Here is a 12,851-nt window from a genome sequence, read left to right as displayed (position 1 = left end):
CTTTCCTTCCAAAGAAAATAGTTCCATTGAAGTCTTGGTGGATTTGGGGGCAGAAGCAGGACAATCAGTTGATGTTGCTTTGAAGTGTGGCTACAGGCTTCCACCCCTTTCCCAGCTCAGCTGTTGAAGCAGAGAAGAAACTTCAAAGGCAGACTTGCTGTTGTTCCTGCCAGTGGGGGTGAGTTAGCTTTAGAGAAAAAATGAGGAATTCGTCCGTTCATACATACCGGGTTTGATGCTCACCAAAGATCTACCGGTTTTTAGTTAATGACTGTCTCTATCTAGTGGATGCAGATAAAAACAATCACAGCCAATTTCATTGTGATCTATATTTATTCAAGTACACTACTTTTACTAGTCATCTGATATGGCCAGGTTTGTAATTTGTCCAGATGTGCCACATGTCGGCGACAGCAAGTAAACTGCTACTGCTTGATTACATTCTCTGCTCATGGAAATAAACAGAGGCTCTCCACAAGCAAAGCAAAGTTTAAGAAGAGTGTCTCCTTCCCACTCTGCTAGTCCCAGCCTGTAACTTACAACCCTTTTAGTTACACAGTTTTTTATTCTATGTATAGGTGGTGCATTTATTCATTTGTGAGTTAAGAAAAGAATTACTCCATTTGGGCAACAATTCTCCTTGTACAAAATATACATTTTTTAATGATATAATTAAGTTATAAAAGAAAATGCAATTTCCCTGAATGTTTTTACTTAATCTAAACCTTTTCACTTAAAATTTATATTCTTTCACTTTACAATTATAAAGGGAAAATAATGTTGAAATACTAACTCTAACTCTTAGAATTAAGAATATCTTTGATTCAAAAACTAATTCTTGGCCAGCATGGACAGTTAAATATTCTGCCACTACCTCTAACCAGCTTTTACTTAAATAAATATGAAAACTTAGGTAATAACATTTCAATGTACAGTACAAAATGGTGTAAGATATGAGTCTTCAGGAAAGCTTATTATGCTAAAAAAGCATAAGAAACCAGAAAGTTACATTAAACATTGATAGTCATAGGACCGAAAAGCAAGTTGCTAACACCAGTATAGAGGTGTCTATTATTTTGGCAACATGGCCAGGATGGTCTAAGGAAGATTCTTGTGGTGGAAATGAAACTGTAGGACTAAGGAAGAAGGCAAATCAACACCTAAAAACACAATTAAGAGGGAAAAAATTCCATAATTAGCAGAATTATGCTTCACGATGAAGAAAAGACAGTCTACTATACAAGTTCTGAAAAAGCAAATAGTTAATTCAATAAAAGAGTAGTAACAACAGCAATGAGAAGACGCATCACTGTTCTCCATGTTACTTTTAACACAGAGTCCAGTCTGACAGGAAGTCTGAAAATCCAATGACTGGATTTTCATTTTTTATTTTTGCAAGAATGTTCAACTCAAAGTGGCATAAACTCAGGTTCTCACTTCTAAAGACGGGTTTTCATTCCTAACAGATTGTATCCTGAAGACCTCAAAGGTCTCCACAAAGTAAAACTACCATCTCTCGTTATGGTCCATCCTTCTGTTTTGGGGCCCTTTGAGCTATTTTTGATTAGTGTGACAAAAGACTCAGAGATGCAATTTTAAAAAACAAAACAAAATACACCAAAAAAATTGGGGAAAAGTCACAAGTAAAATAATTTTGTGGAGACAAAAGATTTTTTTAATATGTTGTTCATGATTTAGTAGAATTCGGAGCTTGTACCATACTGTTTCACAATGACTTATGTCGCTCATTTTCCGAGGTTTCATTCCAATGAGAGCTGCACACTGTCGGCCTGGTTCTGTGGCTGCTGGTAGTCATACTTTCTTGCTATTGAAAAGCAAACAAAACAAAACAAAAAACAAGAAAAAAGATAAAATCAATAAAGTAATTACTAGTTAATATCATTAAATCACAATCAAGTCATTAATCTCAGTAAAAAATTAGCTTAGAATTTAACATTTTTTTCCCATTGGAGGAAATTTACTATACTTTGTGATGTTCTAATTTCTCAACACTGCTTTTATATGTTTTTATTACTATTACTTGTATATCAGGATTATTTGAGCTTTAAAATATATGGTAAACATTAAGCTATTAAAATTAATATTGCATAATTTCCTTCTTTCTTGTCACCCATTTCTACCTTGAGATAAATTAATAATAATACCTTTGTCCACATCATAAGGAATTTAACTATATTTTAACTTACAAGCCTAAGAAACTTTTATTGAACTTTGTGACTAATATAAACTAGAACAGAAAACAGATATGCAATTCTGTATTCGCTTTGTACTTTTGAGAAATGTTTATTGAAGAATGGTCTTAACCTAAAACTAGAGAAAATACAGAGATAAAATCTATATGAATATGACATTCACTTCACAGCTTTAAAACTTTCAGTCTCTTTTTTTCCTCACCAAAAAAGAGATACTATTTGTTTACGCTAGTCATGGTGAATTCAGATTTTTGTGGCCTAAAGCTTCTACAACTTTGGGAGTCCTCTTTAAGAAAAAGAACTTTGTTTGCTATTTCCTCTTCAACCGCCAGACTTTGTTAGCACTAGATATGTTGCGAACACTGAAAATGATCCAATGTGAAGGGATTCAGTAAGTGTACAGATCTACACATACTCACTGTTTATAAGAATAGTGGCTTCCAAAGAGGTGCACACCCTAACTCCCGTAAACTGCGAACATGTTATCTGACCGGGCAAAGGGTACTTTGAAGATGTTATTAAGGTCAAGTCCTTGAGAGGGGGAGATTACCCAGGGTTCCCTGGCCCCACCTAATCACACGGGTCCTTAAAAACAGAACGTTTCCTGGCTGAGTTCAGATGCAGGGGAAGATACAGAAATGGAAGAATGATCAGGAAGATGCAATGCTACTGGCTTTGAATATGGAGGAATGGGGCCACAGGCAAGAAATGTGGGTTGCTTCTAGAGGCTGGAAATGGCAAAGAAACAGATTTTCCTGTAGAGCAGAGAGAAAACCCTGCTGACACTTGGATTTTATCCCAGTGAGACTGTTGCAGGATGTTTAACCTATAAAACTGTAAGAGAATACACCTGTGTTGTTTTAAGCCACAAAATTTGTGATAATTTTTATAGCGGCCTTAGAAAACTGATATACCTTACAAAGACAGGAGTTCTGATAAGCTTTATTTAATGCCATTCCCATCAAATTACTGTATTAACACTGGGTTTATAATTGTAGATGTTACACTACCAGTAATATATTCACCCTGAGTAGCATAAACAAACAGTATCTGTTTCTTGGCTAGGCTTATTTCACTTCATTATAAGAATAATTATGAAGCAAAATGTCTTTGAGGTTTATCCCTGTTAGAGCATATGTCAGAAGTTTCTTCCTCTTAAAGGCTGAAAAACAGTCTACTGTATTTCTGTCCCATGTTTAGTGTACCCGTTCATCCGTCAAGGACACTTGGGTTGTTTCCACCTTTGGCCATTGTGAATAATGCTATGTTAGTTATACTTCTTAGCTTGAACTGGCAACATATGCATACGGTACAAAGTGCAGAAGGAACAAAAGAAAAAGCAGTGGAAGTGTGTCTTCTTCCTGCCTGAGCTACAGCTACCTACTCAGCTGCTTTCCCCAAAGAAACTGCTGTTAACCAGTTTTTAAATAATTTATACGGCCCTGGTCGGTTGGCTCAGCGGTAGAGTGTCGGCCTGGCGTGCAGGGGACCCGGGTTCGATTCCCGGCCAGGGCACATAGGAGAAGCGCCCATTTGCTTCTCCACCCCGCTCCCCTCCTTCCTCTCTGTCTCTCTCTTCCCCTCCCGCAGCCAAGGCTCCATTGGAGCAAAGATGGCCTGGGCGCTGGGGATGGCTCCTTGGCCTCTGCCCCAGGCACTAGAGTGGCTCTGGTTGCGGCAGAGCGATGTCCCAGAGGGGCAGAGCATTGCCCCCTGGTGGGCAGAGCATCGCCCCTGGTGGGCGTGCCGGGTGGATCCCGGTTGGGCGCATGCAGGAGTCTGTCTGACTGTCTCTCCCCGTTTCCAGCTTCAGAAAAATACAAAAAGAAAAAATAAATAAATAAATAAATAAATAATTTATACTAAAGAATTGTTTAGAGGTTTTACCTGTGTAAAAAATATTTTTCTTTCTACTTTTCACCTAAAATTTCACTCGTTTCTTTCTATGCACACACTCACATTTAAGTATTTACAGTAAATGTATTTCTTTTACAAAATGTCCAGTCTTCTTTCTTTAAATCTCACTGCCCCCATCAAGTTAATAATGTTAATAATCCATGCATATCTCTCCAAGCCTTCCTCCATGCTTGCATAATTGTATAGAACATTTATATTATATGCAGATAATACAAAGGATGTTTTGGTCATTTGGTTTTAAAAGGTGAAGGAATTATATGATCTGAAGAGAAACCAGAGTAGAGGTCATTGATTTTAAAAGGGTGTCACTGTAGTACATGTTATATCTTGCTTTTCTCAACTTAATGATACAACAGAAACAACACCATTATTCTTTTAAATGGCAGCACAAGTGGCTGTGGCTTACAAAGCATTTTGACTCTGCACATTGTGAACTTTGCTTCTTCTCTACCTACGTACTCAGTATGAGTATTAATACTGAGCTATGCCCTCTGGCCTTGCACACTGACGTCAAATGCCATATTCCTGGAAGCCGCTCCTATACTGCTTTGACTTATAGTAATTTAATTATAATAGAAGGGACTGCAAACTCCATAAATACAAATTTCAAACACCAACTAAAAGTAGCTACAATTCAACTATCCCGTAGGTCCCCAAAATGCTCCAGGCCACTTCAATGTCATTCCTCACAAGGGGAAGTACAAAGGAGGACAAATGAAAGTAGGAAGGAGACAGAAATCTTAACTGATTGTTAAAATAGCTGATTTTTACCAAATTTACAGAAGTATGATCACACATACACATTGCTATGGTTCCTCTCAGGGTTTTGGTGGGCCTGTACAAGTACAGGGTCCTGAAGCATTAACTTCATGCAAATCTGCCTTTGCTGATACTGTGTTGAGCATCTGAAAAAGGCATTGTTTTCACGTCCAACTATTTTTTTTTAATTTTTTAATTTTTCTTAAGTGAGAAGCGGGGAGGCAGAGATGGACTCCCACATGTGCCCCAACTGGGATCTACCCAGCAAGCCCCCATGGGGTGATGCTCTGCCCATCTGGGGCCACTGCTCTGTTGCTTGGCAACCAAGCTATTTTAGCACCTGAGCAGAGGCCATGGAGCCATCCTCAGTGTCCTGGGCCAACTTGCTACATCTGAGCCAAGGTTACAGGAGAGGAATAGAGAGGTGGGAAGAGAGAAGGGTGAAGGGAAGGGGTGGAGAATCTGATAGCTGTTTCTCCTGTGTGCACTGACTGGGAATCAAACCCGGGACATCCATACGCCAGGCCGACATTCTACATCTGAGCCAAGGCTACAGGAGAGGAATAGAGAGGTGGGAAGAGAGAAGGGTGAGGGGAGGGGTGGAGAAGCAGATAGCTGCTTCTCCTGTGTGCACTGACTGGGAATCAAACCCGGGACATCCATACGCCAGGCCGACATTCTACAGCTGAGCCAACTGGCCAGGGCCCATTACCAGCTATTTTTGAAAACCTCTTGCTAACTAGATTCAATTCCAAAAAATCAATTTTAAACATGCTTATATATACAGTTAAGCACAGAATATACTTACAAATGGAATACATTTCCAGCTGCTGTCTTAAACGAATTTTGCTTATTGTGTCATAAAAGTTGGGCTCTGACAGAATTTCTGCTGTAGGTGGCACACTAAATATCCTCATAATTTTCCTTTTATTTCTAAAACACAAAACCAATGTGGAAACAAGAGTTGTGTTAATATCTATAGGACTATAATATTCTCATGATTGTTATAATCAGAAACTACATCTTAGGACTTAAATGGCAAGGAACCCCTTTTATTTTGTCTCTGTGGATGCTTCCTTGGCTCTGAGTGTTCTTTCACTAAAAAGTAAGAAGCTGTGTAAGTACAGCTACAGGGCTACAAGAAAGGAAAGGAAGTAGCTGAAAACATCCACGTAATGCAACAGTGGCAGACCTCCACTGTGCCTATGCGCCCTACCCCCACCCCAAAGCCAGATATTGTAAGGAGAAATGCATAAACAAAAAAACATCTGATTTGTCTCCTCCCTTTCATCTCCTCCAAATAAAGCAAATTTTCTGAGTTTGACAATAAACAGAATGTGAGCAGACCTTAATTTTGGAAAATAATAAGCATATTTCTTAAATACAACAGCATGGTTATAATGGGGCCATCTATTTAAAACTGGTAACAGTGTACTCCTGCTTTTATTTTTTATTTATTTTATTTATTGATTTTGAGAGAGAGGGGGATAACATCTATTTGTTGTTCCACTTATTTATGCATTCACTGGTTGATTCTTGTAGGTGCCCTGACCGAGGACTGAACCTGCAACCTTGGATCATGGGGATAATGCTCTAACCAACTGAGCTACTCAGCCAGGGCCACTGTGCCCCTGCTTTTAAAACAGTGGGGTGGAGAGGAGGCAGTGCCTATTTTTGGAGGAAAGCTGTTTCCTGCATGTAGAACAGTGCTGGTATGGGAAGCCTTCTCTCACCCACCCCCTAGAAGCTAGGTGGCCAATGAGCTAGCCACTCCAGGAGTCAGGCAGCTGGGAAGGGTGAGCCTGCATGTCTGAGAACAAGTATAGGCTCTTAACTATTCCCCAGATCAAACATCAATTATTTTTGGATTACTAATTATTTTGAATTATCTAATGCCTTTCTGACTTTTGTAGAGGACACCATTAAACATGTGGTAATAAATAGAAGCAACTCAGTCCACTAACACTGTTTTTCCTTTTCAAAGTATCCCCCTTTATTTTTTTTTAACTGTACTTAAAGAAAAGAAGCCAGAGAGTATGGAGGAGAACAGTTAAATTATGCTAAAGTATCTAGAATTAAAGTGGGAAATATTTATTGAGAATTTACATTATGTGGCACCCGGGACACAAAGGTTAAAGGTCTTTGTTCTCGAGGGATTGACATTTTTGCTGAAGATGGTCAATATTGTTCATAATACAATCTTGCACAAGAAACAGAAGGGAAAGCTTAAAACATGCAAGGAGAGACTCTCGGAATACACAGTAGTTTCTGCATTTTCAGGGACATGGGCCAAAAGAAATGTGTTCATCCAAAGGTGACAGTGAGCACAGGTTGGATGATAAATTAAGCTGTGTTAGAAGTGACAGAATAGGAGTATAGTGTAGCTGGTCTGGGTGCCAAGAGCTGCCCTTAAGTCTCCATCTCAACAGGGTGTTGGAAGCTAAACCTCAGTGTCCAGTGCTCAAGAGTCTGAGTAGATAGTGTTTCATAGCAGGAACTAAAACACTGATGAAATTATTTTTGTGCATTTAATTCAGATAAAACAATAAACAAACCTGCAAAGCTTTTAAATGCCCAGTTTCTTATCTCCCTGAGGTACTCAAATATTTACCTCTTGGCATACATGAAGAGACCAAAACTAACGAGGATCACAACCAAGTAAACGTTGGTGGCTTCGTTCCAGGCCTCGTGGACGCTGTAATCGATAGAGCCATCGTCACCCATTACTCCGTAACCCCCCAGCATGCGGCTCTGAGAGAGAAAAAAAGAACAGCGTTTCCGTTGGTGAGCAATGGTTTGACTGAAGAAGGGCTGGCAAACAGTCTGCTGGCCAACTACATACAGCCCGCCGCCAAAGAGCCAAGAATGGTTTTACGTTTCTAAATGGGTACATTTTAAATTGTTTTAAGTACCTACATAATACCCTTGGTTTTTGCCTCACAGCTCTCAAAGCCTAAAATATCTACAGTCTGGTCCTTTAAGAAAAAGTTGGCCAACCCCTGGTCTAGGTAACTAAAACAGGTAACAGTATTTCCTCTTATTTTGAACTTCAAGACATTACAGCTTCTACATTAAAGTTAAAATTTGGGATTAAAAAAATAATATTAATAAAAGGAATACAGGTTGAAATGTCATTGCACAGTTTCCAAACACTATCATCCAGATTAAAGCAACTGAATGCTTTGAAACATAGACCCTAACAACTGTCTGTGATACTCAGAAAAATGTTGCTCTGGTGACAGCAACCTAGAAAAGGTGACAGCGTACCAATGCCCTTCCACGTGCCTCCTGATGCAGCTGGAAAACGGCGGCAGCTCTATCTAATTTTGGCTTGCTGGTCAAATGTGGTTGAAATAAGCTATGGAATACAAAGTTGCTTTTTGCTATTTACACAGCTGTGACTTCTATTCAAGGAAATGCATTCTTTGGACATTCCCACAGAAAATAAGAGTGGTAATAGCAACTGTACCAAATAGCAAGTAAAAGAGGAATGGTTTCTCATTTGTGTTTGGGAAGGTAACTGAATTTTCCCTTTAAGAGAAAGTTCCTCCTTTGTGTTGGGCATAAAAGGTAAGTCTAAGTAAAATGACCTAATATGTGAAAGAAGTCCAGAAGTGTTTATTTTAGACATTCTATAAAAAGGAAAAGGACTGAACAAGTGATGGGTGATAACTGTACTGTAGTTTCTAATAATAAGACTGCCATTTTCTAATACCAAGAAAAAGAGTATCTGAAATGTCTAAGAAATTGTTTTGCATTTTTCCCTCCTAGATAGCTTATAACAGTGAAGGTATTGCAGAAATTCAGCACCTAAAATATCTTGCAATCTGTCCTGTAAGCCTCCAAAATGTTCTTTAATGTAGTTTTGACTCAGTAAGTTAATAAGTGTGTATTAAGGGCAGTCTGTTTTCTTTCTTATAGTGTGCCTCTGCATAAAATGAATTAAATTTCCCCAGAGGTCTGCTCCTAAGCCAGATAGCATGTTTACCTCTTGCTGACATCTGAAGTCTCTGTCAGACATCTGGGGACATAATGTACTTATTTAGAGTACAATGAATATCATAAATGGCCATTTAACTTAAACGGTCAACACTGAGGGCAAGAGTAATATCTCAAAAACATCTATTGGTGTCTGATAAATATAAAATGTCTTGTAAAAATCAGCCAAGGAATAATAAAAACAGAACTTACTTTAAATTATAATAATTTATAGATGCAAGATCTAAATATTAAACATCAGACCATACCTCATTCCTATATATTAAAGTCTGGCTGTGAAATTTTTCTTTTTAGAGAGAGGCGGGGAGAGACAGAGACAGGAACACTGAGCTGTTGCTGTATGTTCCCTGATCAGCATACTCTGTGCTTCCGGACCACACTCCAACCAGTTGAGCTACTATCCAAGGCTTAATTTTTTTTATTTATTAATTGATATTTTTTAGAGAGAGAGAGGAAGGGGGAAGGGAAGCATTCATTTGTTGTTCCACTTAGTTGTGAATTCATTGGCTGCTTCCCGTCTGTGCCCTGACCCAGGATTGAACCCGCAACCTTGTCCTTTCTGGACAATGCTCTAACTAACTGAGCTAACTGGCCAGAGTCTGGAATTTTTCTTAAGAGAATAAGAGGCTGGCCCTGGCCTGTGGCTCAGTGGATAGTGTCAGCCTGGCATATGGATGTCCCAGGGTCGATTCCTGGTCAGGGCACACAGAAGCAACCATCTGCTGCCCCCCCTACCCCGCCCTCTCCTCTTTCCCCTCCCTCAGCCAGTGGCTCCATTTGTTTGAGCATGGCCTGGGTTGTTGAGGATAGCTTGGTTGGAGTGCATCAGCCTCAGGCACTAAAAATAGCTTAGTACTCGATCATCAGCCCTAGATGGGTGTAGGAAAATGGCTGGAAGTTGGAATGCCGCCCTGAAACAAGCCTTTGGTGCGGACTTTGGAACGCGAAGTCCTGCGGGGGCAGAATGCTGCCCTGGCAAGCACTGATAAGATTGTTTAATGGAAGCTTCTGAACCTTTTAGCCAATTCCTGCATACCTGCAAGGTTTTAGTTAGTCATCCTTCTCTGTTCCTGAGCCTATGCTCTGCTAACTTATTTGCTGATTAAAGAAACAAATACCGTATTTTTAGCTCCATAAGATGCACCTGACCATAAGACACACCCAGGGTTTTGAGGAAAATAAGAAAAAAAATATTCTGAACCAAATGGTATGTTAAAATATTTAATAAAATACCGTATTTTTTGCTCCATAAGATGCATGGGCATTTTCCCCTTCACTTTTTGTGGTGGAAAAAGTGCATCTTATGGAGTGAAAAATACGGTAAATACGATAAGGCTGCAAAGAACTGGGCTCTCAGTCCTAGAGGTTGGGAGTCCCTTGTACACATCTTTACTTTGTGTTTTTTCTTAAGTCCTGCAAAACATTTTTTGTGTGCACACCCATGGCTGAGCTGTCTCTGCAGACGGAGTTGTTGGGTAGATCCCAGTTGGGACACAGGTAGCAGTCTGCCTCACTATCTCCCCTCCTCTAACCTAAAAAAATAAAAAAATGAGAGACTAAGAGGTACAAGGAGATTTGACATAGCCAAAGCTTTGATTCTTATTCCTTGAAACTGAACTTTAGTTTCTATAAATATATTATTGATAGTAAGTAACCAACTTTTGGTTGATTTCTTTTGGAATACCAGAGATTAGTAATTGTTTATACTTTATGGAATCTAGACTTTTGTTGGTGCCAAAATGTAAAATTCTGTGTTTGGCAAAAAGAGATGACATTAGATGTCTGATTTGAGATGCTGAAGAAGGCCTGAAACAATTATGCAGCAAGGGTGGTAGCTTTCAGGATTGGGAATTATTAACAAGTCTGTGAAGCAGGGAATACATAACAATGGTCACTAGAACATTTTGCAGGTGCTATTTATCTGACAAATTATAAAAGTGTTTCCTACTTGTTTTCTAACACTTGAATGGATCTGAGCCAGGTTAATTTCTGGCTTTGATTTTTCACAAAATTTTCTGTATGTGCCACTCTAAATGGTATATACCTACAGAGCAAACCTTCCTCCTGCGACAAATATGCCAGTCTGTCATTTCAGAGAATTTCACATTACTGCTGACCCAGATGGTAAAACTTTAACGTGAATTATATAACATATATTAGACACCATCATTGGTATGCAATGACACTTGTGCTCCACAGTTCCAGGGAAATAGTTTTAGTAGCGCTGTTGTGAAAGATCTGCACTGAGGGACCTTTTCTAACCAACTCTCTATCGTGACCAATTGCATGACTTTGTAAGACTGACAGAAATAAAGAATAGTTTTGACCAAAGTCACAGTACACACCCGTGGCTCACATGTGGCCTGAACTATGAACATCCCCTTCCAGCAAGCCAGTCTAACCAAGTGTACACACATACACCTGCTGAGTGATTACTTCATACCACCACAGCCTTCCTCTTAAATCTAAAGCAAAATGCCCAGGGGCATTACAGTGCTTCCTTCCTGGCAAGTTATTGTTTCAGCAAGATCACAATGTAGCTAGCCATGTGCTTGGAGCATGATTCATCAATTTCTCAAATTGGTCATTGAGAAAAACTAAACTTTTTCCACGTACTGAACTATTTCAGTGAGATGCTAGGATGCACTGAATTAAGTCCCAGATAAACATTAGTATCCAGAGATAAAGTTGCCAAAATAGGACGATTAGGTTTGTTTTTAGTTTGATAAACTTTTAGGTTAAGAACTAGGAGAAGCTTTCTAGAGGTCAGTGATTATATCATAAATATTAAAATTAGTTTCCTGACTTGGGGTTCCTGATACCATGTCTAGATGGTTCTAAAACAGAGCATCACTTGCTACCATCTCCTAAATCTTACCATTTTTGTCTCTCAGTACTTTATTTTGATACAAGTATTCAGATTAGAATCATTTACACAGTTCCAAGAGTTCCTAATAACACAATCCACACTGCATGTATGTCATTTTCTTTCTCTCAGTCTTCTGAGACACTAAAAGTTTGGGTTTCTGATGCAGAAGGGTACAAGCTAACAGGCCTTCAGGAGGAAGGAACCAAAGGGAGGCAGGCAATGAACGTGAGGGTTTTCGTGCTGGGCAGTCCACATATTACTTTAATCTTCACAACCACCCTGCTGGGAGGCACTAAAGCTCCATTTTATAGAAGCAACTGAGATGATGGTGGCGGTGTTTACACAGTATAACCTGCCCAAAATCACACAGTCTAGCGAGTGGACGGACAGGGTTGTCACATGCATCTGACTCTCAAACCTGAACTCTTCCAACCCTGACCTCAATCTTATGAGATTTGCTCCTCCCGGAAAAAAAGAATCCAGTTGAGCGGGTACAGAACATAATCCTTTCTCAGGAAGTGGCCGCAGGCGGGAGCCTGCGGAGCTGCCAGACCTAATGCGTTTCCGCCGCTCGCAGGCTGCGTGTGATTCAATCCTCAAACACTCCTGCTAAACTCCGAATCACCCGGGGCCAACGCGCCCGCCCCAAGTTGACGTTGCAGATGCGGCTCCTTCAACTCTGTCTGCGTTTCGGGAACTCGGAGCTTCACTATTCCTAACGGCCCTGAGCGCCACGAGCAAAAGCGAGGCAGGTAGGAGCCCGCAAGCCCCCCACTGGGGGCGTGGGGCGGCAGCGACTCCCACCTCCCCTGCTCTCCCCACCCTGCGAGTCCCGGACGGGGCGGGGCGTGGCGCCGCGCGGGCGGAGGGCGGGGCCGAGTGACGCGAGATCGGGGCCCGGGAGGCGCAGGGACGCGGGGCCACTCACGCTGCTCGCTCCGGAGGCGGCAGGCGACCAGGCTGCTCCGCTCGGGGCCCTTTTCCCCGGAGTCGGGGCCGGACTCGCGGGAACCGGTTACCGCACGGACCTGGACGACCTCTGCCTTCGTCATTTCCTGCCGGCCCGTCGGTTTCCGGAAGCGACAGGGAACCAG

At 40.7% G+C, this 12,851-nt stretch overlaps 2 protein-coding genes across 6 annotated transcripts in view; one reads left to right on the top strand and one right to left on the bottom strand.

Moving 5' to 3' along the window:
- Window positions 1-314: 314 nt before the first annotated feature.
- On the bottom strand, window positions 315-12,820 carry SMIM19 (small integral membrane protein 19). Its single transcript, XM_066236695.1, has 4 exons — window positions 12,686-12,820; window positions 7,501-7,640; window positions 5,698-5,822; window positions 315-1,825 (listed from the first exon to the last, which is right to left on the bottom strand). Exons 2-4 carry the CDS (start codon window positions 7,632-7,634, stop codon window positions 1,761-1,763), a joined length of 324 nt encoding a protein of 107 aa, XP_066092792.1. The 5' UTR covers window positions 7,635-7,640; window positions 12,686-12,820; the 3' UTR covers window positions 315-1,760.
- SLC20A2 (solute carrier family 20 member 2) overlaps window positions 12,188-12,851 on the top strand; it is a 117,568-nt gene continuing 116,904 nt past the window's right edge. For 2 of the 5 annotated variants that reach the window (XM_066236690.1, XM_066236687.1), the window contains exon 1: window positions 12,188-12,509. The gene's annotated coding sequence lies outside the window, so the exon portion shown is untranslated. Of the gene's footprint in view, window positions 12,510-12,712 lie in introns of those variants that run through there. The other 3 variants (XM_066236685.1, XM_066236688.1, XM_066236689.1) reach the window with 2 other exon arrangements.

This window comes from Saccopteryx bilineata, chromosome 6 (genome assembly GCF_036850765.1).
Source record: "Saccopteryx bilineata isolate mSacBil1 chromosome 6, mSacBil1_pri_phased_curated, whole genome shotgun sequence".
NCBI lineage: Eukaryota > Metazoa > Chordata > Mammalia > Chiroptera > Emballonuridae > Saccopteryx > Saccopteryx bilineata.
Note: the sequence above shows the minus strand (reverse complement) of the source record. Positions and strands in the feature narration are given on the sequence as shown.